General features: G+C 46.9%; 1 protein-coding gene across 1 annotated transcript in view; it reads right to left on the bottom strand.

Annotated features, from left to right (window-relative positions):
* Positions 1–19354, bottom strand: part of RALGAPA2 (Ral GTPase activating protein catalytic alpha subunit 2) — an 898249-nt gene that overhangs the window by 868468 nt on the left and 10427 nt on the right. The window contains 1 exon segment of the mRNA XM_030196220.1: positions 5603–5713. Within this exon segment, the coding sequence (XP_030052080.1) occupies positions 5603–5713 (111 nt within the window).

Below are 19354 nucleotides of genomic sequence, written 5' to 3'. Positions count from 1 at the left end.
GCAGCATGGGTTCAGCCAAGGGAAGTCTTCCCTCACTGATTTGCTTCATTTCTTTGAAGGCATGAATAAATATGTGGATAAAGGTGAGCCGGTTGATGTAGTGTATCTAGATTTTCAGAAAGCTTTTGATAAAGTTCCTCATGAGAGACTCCTGAGAAAACTAAAGAGTCATGGGATAGGAGGCAATGCTCTGGTGTGAATTAGGAGTTGGTTATTGGACAGAAAACAGAGGGCAGGGTTAAATGGTCATTTCTCTCAAAGGAGGAGAGTGAACAGTGGAGTGTCCGCAGGTATCTGTATCGGGAACAGTGCTATTTAACATATTTATAAATGATCTGGAATTCAGAACAACAAGGGAGGTAATTAAATCTGCAGACGTTACAAAACTATTCAAGTTTGTTAAAACACGTGCAAACTGAAATACTGCAGGAAGACCCTTAGGAACTTGGAAGACTGGGCATTCAAATGGCAGATGAAATTTAATATGAACAAATGCACGGTGATGCATTGGAAAGAATAACGCGAATCACAGTTACCTGATGCTATGGTCCACCTTTGTGGTCAGCACTCAAGAAAAAGATCTAGAAGTCGTTGTAAATAATATGCTGAAATCTTCTGCTCAGTGTGCAGCGGTGGCCAAAAAAGCAAACAGGATGCTAGGAATTATTAGAAAAGAGATGGTGAATAAGACCAAAAATACTACAATGCGACCACACCTTGAGTATTGTGTTCAGTTCTGGTCGCCGTATCTCAAAAAAGATGTAGCGGAATTAGAAAAGGTTCAAAGAGCGAGCAAAATGATAAAGGGGATGGAACTCCTCTCATACGAGGAAAGGCTAAAGAGGTTAGGGCTCTTCAGCTTGGAAAAGAGACAGATGAAGGGAGCTATGATTGAGGTCTACAAAATCCTGAGTGATGTAGAACGAGAAGAAGTAAATCAATTTTTTACTCATTCCAAAAGTACAAAGACTAGGGGACTCTATGAGGAAATATTTTTTTACTCAACGAATAGTTAAACTCTGGAACTCTTTGCTGGAGGATGTGGTAACAGCGGTTAGTGTATCTGGGTTTAAAAAAAAGTTTGGACAAATTCCTGGAGGAAAAGTCCATAGTCTGCTATTCAGACAGACATGGGGAAGCAACTGCTTGCCCCAGGTTTGGTAGCATGGAATGTTACTGCTAATTCGGTTTCTGTCAGGTACTTGTGACCTGGCTTGGCCACTGTTTGGAAAACAGGATAATGAGCTAGATGGACCATTGGTCTGACCCAGTATGGCTACTCTTTTGTTCTTATGTTCCATGTTTTTGTTTGGTATTTGGATAACAGATTTTTGTGGATAAGCCTTTTTAAGTGATTTTATAATGAATAAACATGGAGGGGGTTTAATTTTAACTCATTGATAACTTATTTTTTAAACAATTATAGAAAATGGGGAAAATAAAAACACAAATAATTGAACTAAACAAATGGAAGTAAATGTGTTTCCAAACCAAAAAAAAAGTGTAATTCTATAAATATCATTTAATCTGGAATGCATACCACACAGACGCAGTGCTTCTCAACTTTTCTGGTACACTTCCCACACAGGAGATTCTTGCAAGCTCCACAAACTTCTACAATTTTGTTTCTGTTGCACCTCACAATCTGGCACTTGCATCATTTGCAGCTCCCCCACGCTCTTCTTGGTTGACAGGTGCCTCCAGCCTACATTTCTCAAGGAGATGTAATGCTGTTGAAGCTCCAAAGTTAACTGAAGGATAAACTTGCATCGACTCTTCTTGCCAGAAAGAATAATGTACAACACTGTTAAATTGATTGCAGCCAGATCAAAGATGTTATGGAAAAACCTGGCCATCTGTGACTTTTGGGTTCATGAGATACTTTAAAGTCATTTGAATCACAGTGTCTTCCCTTGATTTTGTCTTGCTATAAAAGGCTACAGTCTCAAGTATATTCTTTCAGTTCGAATGTGGACATCTGGATTGATGATAATCAGCAGAACAGTTTTGTCTACCTTTCCTTTTACCAAAGGGTTGCTGCACGGCAATGGGCTTGCCGCACAGCAATCCGGGAAGACCACTGGCCCACTGTGGCCACCAGCAGCAGTTTCACTTCCAGCGCTTAATTTTTCAAAAATTATCATCACAGAGGGATACCCAATGGTAACTGGGTAGCAGTTACCACTGGGTTGTGTTGTGCTCCTCCCAAAATGGCCATACAGCAAGTGCGAATTTATCGCACAGCCATTTCTTTTTTTTCCACCTTTTTACCTGTTGCAGTAAATGAGGACTCTGCGCAAGGCAAAAACTCACGCTGCCTCTAGTGCAGCGCCTCTTTTACCACAGCTTAGTAAAAGGGGGTAACAATGAGTGCAACCTCCATGCTTCATCACCATGGTGTTGTGGAGTTTCTTTTTTCGCCAATGGTGGAACCTCACTTCAAGACAGATTCACTACCCCACAATGCTTGTACTATTAGTCTTCAACTTTTTGGGGGGCAGTTTTCACACAGTGTCTGTTAGGATTGAACAAACGCTCAGTGGTGGCTGGCAATTTACTCAGACTGTCTGAACATTCCTGCTCATATATTGTGAAGACACATTTTGACCCCTGAGGCAGGCGCTTGTGCGCCGAAACACGGCCCGTGTCGGGTCTTTTTCACAATAAAAGACTGCCAATGTCTCTTTCTTGAAGGCCCAGTGTTGTTTTTTCTTGTCCACACAGTAATGTTGCCATTAGCAAAAATCAGCGTGCATTTACTGCCACCCATTTTGATGTCACCCAGAATATGACGGCCTGCTTGTCTTCAAAGAAAGACCAGCATAGCCCGTGCAGTCTATCCAAGCATCCATCGGCCTTTTCGTGAAAAAAGTATTTTCTGATGTTTTTAAGTTTCCTTCTTTACAACCTGACATTTGGATATTCTTAATAAAAAAAGATTTAACATAAGTTTCCCTTGGGTGTAATTTTTCCAAATGGGTTAGTTTTGTGCATATTTTTTACCTTCATTTCGCGTCCTCTAGTTCTATACCCTCTCCATTTTTGGAAAAGCTTTATTAATATCTTTCAAGTATTTAAATGTGTCCTCTTTCTCTCTATTCTCCTCCAACATATACATATTCGAGCCACCAATACTGACTGCCCCAAATATGATGCCCCTGTGAAAGACCTGTCTATACCCTCCAACAGCCCCAAAGCCACGCTCCTGTCACAACTGGGGTAGGAGGAGACAGCCACATTGCTTCTCTACTGGTTCTCATACACTCCACACCTGCAACTGCAATCAGGCATAATCAATCACCACCCTAGACACTTCTCACTCCATCTGACACCAGGAGAGTTCTGTTGTTGCTGCTGCTGCTGCTGCTGCTTCCTTTCCTGCCTTTCTGTTCTTTTTTATTTTTTTTATAAAATTCTACCCAAAGCAGAGAATCCCAATTAAAAAAAACAGCAGCAAATAAACCCAGCTGCTTCTCAGGGCACATACTCACCCCTCCTGGTAGGGGCCCAAGGGACCTATATCAGAGATACCACACCTTATCAAGATCAGGGCCCACAGGCTGAGACCCTGGGGCAGAGACAGAATCTAACAGTTCAATCAGGGGAAAAGTCTGCAGAGAGCTCTCAAAAGCCTAAAGGACTCCACCTGAGGGCCACAGCTACAGATTACACCCACAAGAGTCAGACCTAAGAATAATGAACACCTGCAACACTAGCCCACACTGTACCCATCTGCTGGAGACAGAGAATGCTGCCAAGTTTCAGGGCTGCATCAATCCTTATAATACTGATTTCATCACTGGAAAGTTCCAAGTTCTCTGCCTCCATCTGCTGATGGGAGACAATCTGTTGCTCTGGACTAGTAGAACAGAATAAAGGAGACTAAAAAAGTTAAAAAGAGGAGAAAAAGAGTGAAAACCCTACAAGAAAAACTACACTGGCTACCACTCAAAGAACGCATCACGTTCAAAATTTGCTCCCTAGTTCACAAAATCATTCATGGAGATGCAACAGCCTACATGTCAGACCTGATAGACTTACCACCCAGGAATGCCAAAAGATCATCCCGCACATTCCTTGATCTGCACTTCTCTAACTGCAAAGGTCTAAAATACAAAGTAATGCACGCGTCAAACTTCACCTACTTAAGCACACAGTTATGGAACGCACTGCCGCGCAACTTAAAAATTACCTACGAATTAACGAACTTCCGCAAACTACTGAAGACCCATCTCTTCAGCAAGGCTTACCACAAAGATCAACCAATGTGAATATACATAAATCTCCACACGTAGTTAGAAATGTCTTATAATATCTGCTTGTCATACTACTATCATGTCTTATTATTATCATGTTACCAAAATATTTCTGTAACACTAAATGCCTATTTTTCTATTATATTTCCACTATCCATGATGTATTGTAAGCCACATTGAGCCTGCAAAGAGGTGGGAAAATGTGGGATACAGTTGCAATAAATAAATAAAAATAAATACATGATTCAAGGAAAATAATTAAATGCAGATAAGAGCATGTGTCCATTTAAGTGTTCCACTGAAAAACAGAAATTTAGATGGCACTGCGAAATGATACTAGCATTAAGATTCATACACAGGTGCTTTAGAGTACTTTACACTTGCTCCATCCAGGGCTCCATTTGATGGCATTACCCACCTGTGTGAACAAAATATTCTGCTTGTCCTTGGAGAACAAATTCTGTCATTTGTTTACTTCCACAAATACCATTTCAAGGCATAATAAGTATAAATAAGGGTCAACAAACAAGTGCAAGACATACTTTTTTACTGGACTAAGTTAATATATCTGTGACAAACTTTTGAAAATTAACCTCTGTTGGGTTGGTGAAGAAGCAATGTGGTTACCCGAGGTTTAAATATTACAGATTCATCTAAACCTTGGGTTGTCTACATATGCTGTTATAACTTAAGAAGCGAGGGGGGGATAGGTGTAGACAGTGATAAGATACTTAGGGGCCCTTTTACTAAGCCGTGGTAGGGCTGTGTGGGTAGCACACGCTAAATTGGCCACTACTGCCAGGGTAGCGTGGGAACCCAGCAGTAGTTCCCAAGTTGGTGCGTGCAGTTTCTCGCGGTATAAAATAATTTTCTATTTCCTACCATGGGGGGCATTCCCAGTGGTAATCAGCAGAGCGGCCCCATTACCGCACAAGTAGCATGAGAGCCCTTACTATCTACAAAATAGGTGGCGGTAAAGGCTCAGGCAGTAAATTGTCGGGTGCTAATTTTAATATCAGCACCCGATCACTTACTGCCCCATTTTAAAAAATGCCTTTTTCCTGCCGCAGTTAAAAATGGCCCAGCACGCTCCAATTTCACATGCCAAAACTAGCACAGGCCACTTTTTACCGCAGCTTAGTAAAAGGGCCCCTTACACTTGCTGAAAGGTCCTAGATCAGATAATGGGTGAGAAAACTCATGTCTCAGACTCCTTTTGTGACATTTTTGTTCTTGTGTACTACTCAAGTTTCTTAAATAAACTTTATTATAAGGAACATCAGTACACGTTGGACTATTAAAACTTAATGAAAAGTTTAACAATTAAAATAAAAGGTCATCCCTACCTTTTAGTTTTAAGTTACTTTCCAGTGTTATGAAATTTTCATAGAAGATAAAATAAATTTGAGAATAGTTAGCCTCAAAGAAATTCTTAAGTTCACTCCATTCCAGGACATCTGAAAAAAAAAATCAAGAAAATAAGGACTGTAATTGAATTCATGGATAAAGAAAGGGCATTTGGAACACAAAAGTGTCAAACAAAATATTTTATGCCAAGCTTTGTGAGACAGCTCCGAGATAATAGTATTTTACTTACAAATAATTACTTGTCCTCTCACACTCCAAGGCAAAATAAGATGGATTGGCTATGTTTCCATTGTAACACACAAAATACCCAATATGCATATACAAATTAATCAAAAGGAAAACAAAGCTAACTAAAATGTATTCTAACATTAAGTCACCCCTCCCTTATAAAAAAAAGAATAACTTTGAGAAGCAATTAACTAGAACAGAAAAAGAGCAAAATATAATTCTGCAACAGATGGTAAATAACTCCCCTACCAAACATATCCCCAATTATGATCCACCAGATTCCATTCTAAAGCGAATGCTACATACCTGTAGAAGGTATTCTCCGAGGACAGCAGGCTGATTGTTCTCACTGATGGGTGACGTCCACGGCACCCCCTCCAATCGGAATCTTCACTAGCAAAGACGTTTGCTAGCCCTCGCGCGCCCATGCGCACCGCGCATGCGCGGCGTCTTCCCGCCCGAACCGGCTCGTGTTCGTCAGTCCCGTATGTAGCAAGACAAAGACAAGGGAAGACACAACTCCAAAAGGGGAGGCGGGCGGGTTTGTGAGAACAATCAGCCTGCTGTCCTCGGAGAATACATTCTACAGGTATGTAGCATTCGCTTTCTCCGAGGACAAGCAGGCTGCTTGTTCTCACTGATGGGGTATCCCTAGCCCCCAGGCTCACTCAAAACAACAAACATGGTCAATTGGGCCTCGCAACGGCGAGGACATAACTGAGATTGACCTAACAACTTATCCAACTAACTGAGAGTGTAGCCTGGAACAGAATAAAAAATGGGCCTAGGGGGGGTGGAATTGGACTCTAAACCCCAAACAGATTCTGAAGCACCGACTGCCCAAACCGACTCTCGCGTCGGGTATCCTGCTGCAGGCAGTATTGAGATGTGAATGTGTGGACAGATGACCACGTCGCAGCCTTGCAGATCTCTTCAATAGTGGCTGACTTCAAGTGGGCCACTGACGCAGCCATGGCTCTAACATTGTGAGCCGTGACATGACCCTCAAGAGCCAGCCCAGCCTGGGTGTAAGTGAAGGAAATACAGTCCGCTAGCCAATTTGATAAGGTGCGTTTCCCCACAGCCACTCCCCTCCTGTTGGGATCAAAAGAAACAAACATTTTGGCGGACTGTCTGTTGGGCTGTGTCCACTCCAGATAGAAGGCCAACGCTCTTTTGCAGTCCAATGTGTGCAGCTGACTTTCAGCAGGGCAGGAATGCGGACGGGGAAAGAATGTTGGCAAGACAATTGACTGGTTCAGATGGAACTCCGACACCACCTTCGGCAAGAACTTAGGGTGAGTGCGGAGGACTACTCTATTAAGATAAAATTTGGTGTAAGGAGCATGGGCTACTAGGGCCTGAAGCTCACTGACTCTATGAGCTGAAGTTACTGCCACCAAGAAAATGACCTTCCAGGTCAAGTACTTCAGATGGCAGGAGTTCAGTGGCTCAAAAGGAGGTTTCATCAGCTGGGTGAGAACGACATTGAGATCCCATGACACTGTAGGAGGTTTGATGGGGGGCTTTGACAAAAGCAAACCTCTCATAAAGCGAACAACTAAAGGCTGTCCCGAGATCGGCTTACCTTCCACACGGTAATGGTATGCACTGATTGCGCTAAGGTGAACCCTTACAGAGTTGGTCTTGAGACCAGACTCAGACAAGTGCAGAAGGTAGTCAAGCAGGGTCTGTATAGGACAAGAGCGAAGCAAGCAAGACACGAGAGACACCCTCCGACAGGCCCAAAGAGGCAAAGTCTACGCTCTCAACATCCAGGCCGTGAGAGCCAGAGACTGGAGGTTGGGATGCAGAAGCGCCCCATCGTTCTGGGTGATGAGGGTCGGAAAACACTCCAATCTCCACGGTTCTTCAAAGGACAACTCCAGAAGAAGAGGGAACCAGATCTGACGCGGCCAAAAAGGAGCAATCAGAATCATGGTGCCTCGGTCCTGCTTGAGTTTCAGCAAAAAGTCTTCCCCACCAGAGGTATGGGAGGATAAGCATACAGCAGGCCTTCCCCCCAATCCAGGAGGAAGGCATCCGATGCCAGGCGGCCGTGGGCCTGAAGTCTGGAACAGAACTGAGGGACCTTGTGGTTGGCTCGAGATGCGAAGAGATCTACCAATGGGGTGCCCCACACTTGGAAGATCCGGCGCACTACTCTGGAGTTGAGCGACCACTCGTGAGGTTGCATAATCCTGCTCAACCTGTCGGCCAGACTGTTGTTTACGCCTGCCAGATATGTGGCTTGGAGAAACATGCCGTGACGGCGAGCCCACAGCCACATGCTGACGGCTTCCTGACACAGAGGGCGAGATCCGGTGCCCCCCTGCTTGTTGATGTAATACATGGCAACCTGGTTGTCTGTCTGAATTCGGATAATTTGGTGGGACAGCCGATCTCTGAAAGCCTTCAGAGCATTCCAGACCGCTCATAACTCCAGGAGATTGATCTGTAGACCTTGTTCCTGGAGGGACCAGCTTCCCTGGGTGTGAAGCCCATCGACATTAGCTCCCCACCCCAGGAGAGACGCATCCGTAGTCAGCACTTTTTGCGGCTGAGGAATTTGGAAAGGGCGTCCCAGAGTCAAATTGGACCAAATCATCCACCAGTGCAGGGATTCGAGAAAACTCGTGGACAGGTGAATCACGTCCTCTAGATCCCCAGCAGCCTGAAACCACTGGGAAGCTAGGGTCCATTGAGCAGATCGCATGTGAAGACGAGCCATGGGAGTCACATGAACTGTGGAGGCCATGTGGCCGAGCAATCTCAACATCTACCGAGCTGTGATCTGCTGGGACGCTCGCACCCGGGAGACGAGGGACAACAGATTGTTGGCCCTTGTCTCCAGAAGATAGGCACGAGCCATCCGAGAATCCAGCAGAGCTCCTGTGAATTCGAGTCTCTGTACTGGGAGAAGATGGGACTTTGGATAATTTATCACAAACCCCAGTAGCTCCAGGAGGCGAATAGTCATCTGCTTGGACTGTTGAGCTCCTGCCTCGGATGTGTTCTTCACCAGCCAATCGTCGAGATAAGGGAACACGTGCACTCCAAGTCTGCAAAGCGCTGCTGCTACCACAGCCAGGCACTTCGTGAACACCCTGGGCATAGAGGCGAGCCCAAAGGGTAGCACACGGTACTGGAAGTGACGTGTTCCCAGACGGAATCGGAGATACTGTCTGTGAGCTGGCACTATCGGAATATGCATGTAAGCATCCTTTAAGTCCAGAGAGCATAGCCAATCTTGTTCCTGAATCATGGGAAGAAGGGTGCCCCGGGAAAGCATCCTGAACTTTTCCTTGACCAGATATTTGTTCAGGGCCCTTAGGTCTAGGATGGGACGCATCCCCCCTGTTTTCTTTTCCACAAGGAAGTACCTGGAATAGAATCCGCCGCATTGGCGCTGAGAAAGCCGGAGAGTTCCTCTGCAAGTACCTGCTTGTTCTGGAAGCTGAAAGACTGAGCTCCCGGTGGGCAATTTGGAGGCATGGAGGCCAAATTGAGGGCGTATCCTTGCCGGACTATTTGGAGAACCCACTGATTGGAGGTTATAAGAGGCCACCTTTGGCGAAAAACTTTCAACCTCCCCCCGACCGGTAGATCGTCCGGCACGGACACTTTGATATTGGCTATGCTCTGCTGGAGCCAGTCAAAAGCTCGCCCCCTGCTTTTGCTGGGGAGCTGAGGGGCCTTGCTGAGGCGCACATTGCTGATGAGGGCGAGTGCGCTGGGGCTTAGCCTGAGCCGCAGGCTGTCGAGAGGGAGGATTGCACCTACGCTTACCAGAAGAGTAGGGAACAGTCCTCCTTCCCCCATAAAAACGTCTACCTGATGAGGTAGATGCTGAAGGCTGCCGGCGGGAGAATTTGTCGAAAGCGTTATCCCGCTGGTGGAGCTGTTCTACCACCTGTTCGACTTTTTCCCCAAAAATGTTATCCGCACAGCAAGGGGAGTCCGCAATCCGCTGCTGGATCCTATTCTCCAGGTCGGAGGCACGCAGCCATGAGAGTCTGCACATCACCACACCTTGAGCAGCGGCCCTGGATGCAACATCAAAGGTATCAAATACCCCTCTGGCCAGGAATTTTCTACATGCCTTCAGCTGCCTGACCACCTCCTGAAACGGCTTGGCTTGCTCAGAAGGGAGATGGTCCACCAAGTCCGCCAGCTTACGCATATTGTTCCGCATATGGATGCTCGTGTAGAGCTGGTAAGATTGAATCTTGGCCACGAGCATGGAAGAATGGTAGGCCTTCCTCCCAAAGGAGTCTAAGGTTCTGGGGTCTTTGCCCGGGGGCGCCGAAGCATGCTCCCTAGAACTTTTAGCCTTCTTCAGGGCCAGATCCACCACACCAGAGTCGTGAGGCAACTGAGTGCGCATCAACTCTGGGTCCCCATGGATCCGATATTGGGATTCTATTTTTTTGAGAATGTGGGGATTAGTTAGTGGCTTGTTCCAGTTCGCCAGCAATGTCATTTTCAGGACATGATGCATGGGTACTGTGGACGCTTCCTTAGGTGGAGAAGAATAGTCCAAGAGCTCAAACATCTCAGCCCTTGGCTCATCCTCCACAACCACCGGGAAGGGGATGGCCGTAGACATCTCCCGGACAAAGGCCGAGAAAGACAGACTCTCGGGAGGAGAAAGCTGCCTTTCAGGGGAAGGAGTGGGGTCAGAAGGAAGGCCATCAGACTCCTCGTCAGAGAAATATCTGATGTCCTCCTCTGCCTCCCACGAGGCCTCATCATCGGTATCAGACACAAGTTCACGGACCTATGTCTGAAGCCGTGTCCGTCTCGACTCTGTGGAACCACGTCCTTGGTGGAAGCGTCGAGAGGTGGACTCCCTGGCCGGCAGCGGCGAAGCTCCCTCCCCTGACGTCGTCGGGAAGTCCACCTGGGAGGCAGCCGAAACCGGTACAGCAAGCGGCACCGGTACCGGGGACCTCACCCCGGGCAAAGGGCAAGCTGTCGCCTCACTCGACAGCACCGGTGGCGCAAGCACCCCCTCGGAACCGGAGGAGAAGGGCGCAACAGATCTTCCAGAATGCCAGGAAGAACGGCCCGAAGACTCTCGTGCAGAGCGGCTGTGGAGAAAGACTGAGAAGCCGGTGCAGGCGTCGAGGTCAGAATCTGTTCTGGGCATGGAGGCGGTACTGGGCTGTCCGGGGTAGAGCGCACCGACACCTCCTGGATGGAGGGTGAGCGGTCCTCCCGGTGCCGATGCCTGCTGGGTGCCGACTCCCTCGGCGACCCAGAGCTCCCGGTACCAAGTCGGGAAGGTGACTGGTGACGATGCTTCTTCGACTTCTTCGAGCAAAGCATGTCACCGGAGCTCCCCGGTACCGATGAGGACGTTGAATCCAGATGTCGCTTCCTCGGGGCCGGGGCCGAAGATGGTCGATCCTGGGGAGGCTGTACCGCAGGAGCCCTCAGGGCAGGAGGAGACCTACCCGATGGCTCACCGCAACCAGCAGGGGAATGGACAGCCCTCACCTGCACTCCAGACGAAGCACCACCGTCCAACGACATCAGCACCAGAGGGGGTCCCGGTACCACCAACGCCGACGCACTCTTCCGAAGTCTCGGTACCGACGATGCAGGAGGAAGACGCCTCGATGCAGTCGACGTCGATGCGATCTCCGAAGACTTCGGTGCTGCCGACGCACCCGACGAATCTCGAGATGCTGCTGCCGTCGAAGCGCCGGAGAACAGAACGTTCCACTGGGCTAATCTCGCTACTCGAGTCCTCTTTTGCAAAAGAGCACAAAGACTACAGGCCTGCGGGCGGTGCCCAGCCCCCAGACACTGAAGACACGAGGTGTGCCTATCAGTGAGCGAGATTACCCGGGCGCACTGGGTGCACTTCTTGAAGCCGCTGGAAGGCTTCGATGTCATGGGCGGAAAAATTGCACCGGCGAAATCAAAATTCATGATGATGACAAGAGGAACCGAGAAAAAAGTGAGAAAAAACCCGTGCGGGCGACCAACAAGGCCGCTGCCGAAAGCGAAAGGAAACTTACGCTGGGGAAAAAACTAGAAATACGGGAAAAAAGGTTCTCTCTTTTTTTTTTTTTTTTTTTTTAAAGAAACACGAAAGAGGCGCGAGGTCTTCTGAGGGGCACGAAACGGCGGCAAAACACAACCGTCCCGAGCGCGGACAAAAGAAGACTGACGAACACGAGCCGGTTCGGGCGGGAAGACGGCCGCGCATGCGCGGTGCGCATGGGCGCCCGAGGGCTAGCAAACGTCTTTGCTAGTGAGGATTCCGATTGGAGGGGGTGCCGTGGACGTCACCCATCAGTGAGAACAAGCAGCCTACTTGTCCTCGGAGAATTCTGGCTATTACTGGGAAACAATTCCCCAAGCTAAACTGGACTGCACAGACCATTTTTGTATGTAATTCCCTAACTTTGTGACAGCCAGAGAAGAGAGCAAAGATTAAAATTAATACTTTCCATAAAGGAAGAAGCTCATCTATAAGCCTGAACTCGTTTGGAAGACCATCCAAAAATTTTATATAGCGCCCCTTTATGGACATTCCTGGGGTCTGAGGACAATATAGCGGAGTCCCTTATGGCAGGCTTCATTGGTCCCTGACTGCACTTGCCACATCCTGCAAAGTTTTACCATCACTTTTTAACAGGGCCTGCAGTTTGCCCTACCAACTAACAGGAGGCTAGGGTAGTGTATCCTCCCTTCTAATAACAACCGGTAGCTTTGCAGGATCACTTTCTACAGAGCAAGTATAGAAAACTTAAATTCTCCCGCACATCATCAAAGTTTCACTAACTCTTACCTGGCCCGATACCTGGAACTCATCTACAGCCTGCTCAATAGCAGCCGACTCCCCATCTTCAGGTACAACATTAACTAAAAGTATCTTATATGGATCAACCCCTTCACCTCTACAACATCCTTAACATCCATTCTTCCCAAAATGTCAGTCCTGTTCACAGTAGAACATTTCAGGATAAAATCATAATTGTAATACAAATAAGAAACATTTTAAAATGTCTCCATGAGAATGCCAGAAGTCTAAAAATTAAGACTGAAGAGTTAAATATATGGCACTAAAGGATAATATAGACACTAGTATCTCAGAGATCTGGTGGAAGCATAACCAATGGGGGCACTGATACCAGGGTACAAATTATCGCCTATGTTTACTAAGTGGTACTATGGACGCGTTACCGTTTTTAATGCATGTAAATAGTTTACGCGCGCCTAACGTTAGCATTTAACGCGCCTTAAAAATGCTAACGCACCTTAGCAAACATACCCCTATAGTTGCACAACAGAACAGATCGAATTGGTAGAGGGGTGGAGTGTTAGGTTAAGGATAGTACAGACTCAAGCAGCTTAAAATTTGTGCAGCAAACCAGCTTTAGCCAGAAATTTCAAGAGTGACAGGAAGGAGTACAGAGGCGATATATTACTACTCACTTGACCAGCATGAGGACTTATTCTGTACAATGCTAACAGAGATTAGGAATGTTAATCAACTTGCCAACAATAATAATTGAAATCTCCCAGGTTTGTTTGTGTAAAATCCCACATTGGGATACACTAGGAAGGTTAAATTCCTAGATGCCTTAAATAACTGCTTCATGCAGCAGCAGGTCATGGAAACAACAAAGGTGGGAAAGTACTTCGGATATAGCTCTCCATGGAAGATAAGATCTGGTGCAAAAAGTAAAAGCAGTGGATCCACTTGGTAACAGTAAGTAAAAGTCAATTAAATGGCAAATAATTCAAGGGTGGATACAAACAAAAACCACTGCAGTCACATTTACCTTTAAAAAAATGAGACACCAATAGCAAGAGGCAATAAGAAAACTAAAGGGAGTAGTTTCCACAGTCAGACATTTGCATGAGGCATGGACATTATTTAAAAGTTCCAATTAGAAAGCCTGGGCATAATAAATTCCATGCATTAAAAACAGTCAAAGGAAGACCAAATGACACCAACATGGTTTAATGGTGAGGTAAAGAGGTAGTAAAAGCCAAAAGGATGTCTTCCAAAATCAGACAGTACACTCTAAAGGGGAAAACAGGGATGAAAATAAACACTGACAAGTTAAATGTAAAACAGTAATAGAAAAAAAGCCAAAAAGAAAATTTGAAAAGAAACTTGCTATACAGACAAAAACTAAAAATATTTTCAAGTGAATTCAAAGCAAAAAGCCCATGAAAAAGTCTGATGAACCGCTAGATTACCAAGTAAGCGCAGAAAAACAAATTCTTCACTTCAATCTTTATTGAGATGGATGTTGGGGGGTCATACCCACACCAGTAACAATATTTGATAGTTATGATTAAGGACTATTAAAGCAAATTACTGTGAATCTAGAAGGGTTCCAGGTTCTTTTATTTAATTATTCACTTAAAAGACAAATTCACCAAAGCGGAGTACAATACATAAAATGAGAAAAATAGATCGAAGGAAAAACCAATAAATGATGGGAAAGAGAGAGATACAAGTAAAAATACTGCCGAGAGTGCTACAACACCAGTGCCGAGTGAATAGACCCCCTTCCTACTGCCCAGGAAATATAAAATAAATAAATATATATAGAGAGTAGTTACTTACCTGTAACAGGTGTTCTCCGAAGACAGCAGGCTGCATATTCTCACAAGTGGGTGACGCCACGTCGGCCCCGGAGGATTTTAAAGCAAAATCTCAAAATCTCTTTACGGCGTTCCGTCGCGCGAGCGATCGTACTGCGCATGTGCGCACACCTATTCCCGCTTGCCGAGCGGACACGCCCCTCAGTTATATCCAAAAGATGGAGGAGACAACTCCAAAAGGGGAAGGTGGGAGGGTTTGTGAGAATATGCAGCCTGCTGTCTTCGGAGAACACCTGTTACAGGTAAGTAACTACTCTTTCTCCAAAGACAAGCAGGCTGATATTCTCACAAGTGGGGTATCCCAAGCTTTCAGGCTTACACAACAAACAGTGGTCAATAGAGTCTCGCAACGGCGAGGCCAGAATAAAAATTGACCTGAAAAGAAGAAACATCTAAATGAGTGTAGCCTGGAACAGAACAAACATGGGCTTAGGAGGGTTGGAGTTGGATTCTAAACCCCAAAGAAGTTCTGCAGCCCCGACTGCCCAAAACCGACTGACGCGTCGGCTATTCTGCTGAAGGCAGTAGTGAGATGTGAATGTGTGGACTGATGACCACGCCGCAGCTTTGCAGATCCCTTCAATAGTGACTGATTTTAGATTAGTCACCGATTCAGCCATGGCTCTAATTTTGTGAGCCGTGACATGGCCCTCTAGAGTCAGTCCAGCTTGGACAAAAATGAAGGAGATGCAATCTGCCAGTTAAGAAGAAATGATGCGGTTTCCGACAGCAACTGGCATTAAAAGAAATAAACAACTGGGCGGACCTTGCGAGGGAGCTCGTCTGCTCCACGCAAAAAGTGCGCAGCTTGCTTTCGCCAGGGCTTGTAAGATGAGGGAGAAAGCATGTTGGCAAGACAATTGACTGGATCAGATGGTACTCTGATACCAGCGCCCGTAAGAACCTTGGCTGCATGCGAAGAACTACTCTGTTAAGATGAGAAGTAAGGTAAGGAGCTTGAGCTACTAGAGTCTGAAGCTCACCGACCTTTCGAGTTGAAGGAACAGCCACCAAGGAAAATGACCTTCCAGGTCCAATACTTCAGATGACAGGAATCCAGTGGCCCGAATTGAGCTTGCAGCAGCTGGATGAAAACGACATTGAGACCCCAAGATACTGAATAAGGAGTGATAGGGGCTCTGACCGAAGCATAAGAGCCAACTGTAAAAATTATTGGGGGTGCTAAGCCCAACAGAAATAATCCCCCTTAGACACATACAAGGAATTCTCTCAATACTGTGGGAGAAGTAAACGTCATGAAGTGGACAGCTAAAGGCTGACCTTTTACACGTTGATGATAAGCTCTTATTGCACGAAGATGAATACTGACCGAGTTGGTCTTGAGACCAGATTCAGACAGGTGTAGAAAGAACTCAAGCAAGGTCTGTATAAGACTAGAGGCAGGATCTAGGGCCTCGCTGTCACACCAGACGGCAAACCTCTTCCATGAAAAGAATAACACCTCTTTGTGAAATCTTTTTCTGGAAGCAGGCAAGAGTCGGGAGACACTCTTCTGGAAAAGTCAACGAAACCTACACTCTCAACATCCAGACCGTGTGAGCCATAGATTGGAGGTTGGGATGTAGAAGTGCCCCCTCGTTCTGCGTAATGAGAGCTGGAAAACATTCCAACTCCAGAAGAAGAGGGAATCGTATCTGACGTAGCTAGAAAGGAGCAATGAGAATCATGGCTCCACAATCTTGCTTGAGAATCAGCAAGTCTTTTCCACCAGATGTATGGTAGGATACGCATACAGAAAACTTGTCCCCCAAAGGAGAAAGGCATCCGATGGTAGTCTGCCGTGAACCTGCAGCCTGGAACAGAACTGAGGGACTTTGTGATTGAACTAAGTTGCTCAGCCTGTCGGCCAGACTGCTGTTTATGCCAATTAGATAAATGGCTTGGAGAAAACAAGCCGCGTTGGCGAGCCCACCGCTACATCTGCATGGCATCTTGACTCAGAGGACAAGATCCAGTACTCCTTTGTTATCGAGTACATCACAACCCGATTGTGTGGTTGATTAAAATAATTAGGTTGGATAGCCAGGAGGGATGCAACCTTCGTCAGCAGCTTTTGACTGAGTAAGGTGGACTGGACACCTCAGAATCAAAATGGAGAGAATTAACCACCTCTGAGGGGAATTCCGAAGACTGGCGAACAGTTGGGTTACATCCTCTAGATGTGCAAAAGTGTCAAGGGAGTGACGTGAACTGTGGAAGCCATGTGTCTAGAAGTCTCAATATTACTGTGCTGTAATCTGTTGAGACGGGCAATCAACGTGTTAAGGGAACACTTGCACTCCCAGTCCATGAAGATACGCTGCAACAACAGCTAGGCACTAGGAAAAACATACTCTGGACGCAAAGTGAGTAGAAGTATCTTGTAAGCCCAGAGAGCATAACCATTCGTTTTCCTGAAGTATGGGAAGAAGGATGCCCAGGGAAATCATCCTGAACGAAATCTGTTGAGGCCCCTTATGTCTATGATGGGACGGAACCCACAAGGAAGGACCTGGGATAGAAACTCAATCCTTCTTACCCTTGTGGAACAGGCTCGACTGCATTGGTACTGAGAAAGGCAGAGTGTTCCTCTGCAAGTACTCACTGTTGATGGAAGCTAAAGGATTAAACTTCCAATGAACAATGTGGAGGGTTTGATTCCAGATTGAGAATGTATCCTAACCGGACTATTTGAAAAAAAACCCCGGTTGGAGGATATAGAAGTCACCTGTGGTGGAGAATATTTGAACTTCCCCCCGACAGGCAGATTGGCCGGTACGGACATTTGTTGTTTTTTTTTTTGTTTTTTTTTTTTTATATAGTGGCTATGCTGAATTGGAGCCACTCCAAAACCCCTCTCTGGTTCCTGCGGAATAGCTGCAGGAGCCTGATTAGGTGCACGCCGCTGACTAGAACGAGCGTGCTGATCTCTTTAAAGAAGTTCCGAGATGAGGAAGTGTATGCACAGCATATCAACAACTTTCTGCTGAGTCTCCTCCTCCAGGTGAGAGGCACACAGTCATGAGAGTCTGCGCATCACCATACCTAGAGCAGAAATCTAGGTGTTACAATACAAGTGATGAAAAAAGATGTAGCCTACTCCGGTGGGAATGTTCATAAAGATCTGGCAGGACTTGGTCTTGGACGCGATCATGCCAGCCTGGTACGCCATTCTCCAAAGGAGGCTAAGGATGTATGCTCTGGCCTCGGGGGCGCCGAAGCAAGTTCTTAGAACTGCTATCAGTTCTGAGTTGAAGATGGTAGTCCAGGACCTCGAGCATCTGGCATTGGGCTGATTGACAATCTCCATTGTAATGTGTCAAGACAAATAGAGGATCTAGAGGATTCTCAGCAGAGAAAACCCCATGACCTTCATGTTCATCAGATGAACCATCATTTAACTGAGCCAACTACTCAAACAGAGCAGCTCAGATGCAAACATTGACCAGTATAGAGCAACTGTCATACATACAATTCTACAGAACAGCTATGGAAAAATATGTTCTCCTGTAGCAAAATGGCTGTTCTTAACATGCATTTCTGGGCCTGGAAGCCAAGGTATGGAGGCGCGGTAAGTTCTACGAGCGAACACCCATACCAGAGGCAGCATCGGTGAAGGAGACCAGTTGAAAAGCTAGATGCCGCGGGAGGCGGTAGCATCCATGGCATCCAATGGTACCCATGGTCTCGAAGCCAAGGACAACATCTGGCAATGCAAGGGAATCGAAACCAGACTGCCAGATGACTTCCATAACAGAGATGTGACCGATGGTACTGATAGTACTCATGGCACAGACGGTGCCGATGATACACATGGACCGATGACCCCCGGTACCAATGGAACCCATGGTACTTGGTACCGATGATAGTCATGATATCTGGTATCGATGGTACCCATGATACCCTAGTACCGAAGGGACCCTTGACATGTGGTACCGATGGTACCCATGATATTCGGCACCAACAGCACCGACGGTACCTATGGTACACATGGTATCGACGGTGCTCAAGACACCTGGTACCAATGGCACCCATGGTACCGATGGTACCTGGTCATGATATTTTGTATCGACGGTACTCATGTACCGACGGTATCCATGATACCTATCCATGGTACCGACGATACCCGATACCGATGGTACTCGTGATACTCGGTACCGATGGGCGATGATACCTGTGATCAATGGTGCCCATGATATCTGATGCCGATGGTGATACCTGGTGCCGACGGTGCCCATGCACCGAAGACACTCGGCACCGATGGTACCCATGGTACCGATGATACCCGGTGCCGACGGAATCCATGGTACCGATGGTACCGGTACCGACGGGACCCATGGCACCGACCATGGTACCAATGTTCCCGGTACCGATACTCCTCGGTACCGACGCACCGGAGACATTCGGCACCGACGGCACCCATGGTACCGATGATACTCGGTACCGACGGCACCCATGGTACTGATGATACTCGGTACCGACGGTACCCATGACACCCGGTACCGATGATACTCGGCACCGACGGTACCCATGACACCCGGTACCGATGATACTCGGTACCGACGGTACCCATGACACCCGGTACCGATGATACTCGGTACCGACGGTACCCATGACACCCGCGATGCGGTGTATCGACGTCCAATGCCAGGATACCTCCATAATAGAGGGAGCAACGCTCTCGGCACCGACTGATGTCTGAAGCCCGAATACCTCCATAACAGAGGGAGCAAAGCTCTGGGCACCGATGGTACCGACACCCGCTGATGCGCCCGAATGACCTGCCAAGCAGGAGGCGCCGAGGCGGGTGGAGACCTACTCGATGCATAACTATACCCAGCGTGCATCGGTCTCTGTCGGACTCC

The sequence above is a fragment of the Microcaecilia unicolor genome, chromosome 3 (assembly GCF_901765095.1).
Source record: "Microcaecilia unicolor chromosome 3, aMicUni1.1, whole genome shotgun sequence".
NCBI lineage: Eukaryota > Metazoa > Chordata > Amphibia > Gymnophiona > Siphonopidae > Microcaecilia > Microcaecilia unicolor.
Note: the sequence above shows the minus strand (reverse complement) of the source record. Positions and strands in the feature narration are given on the sequence as shown.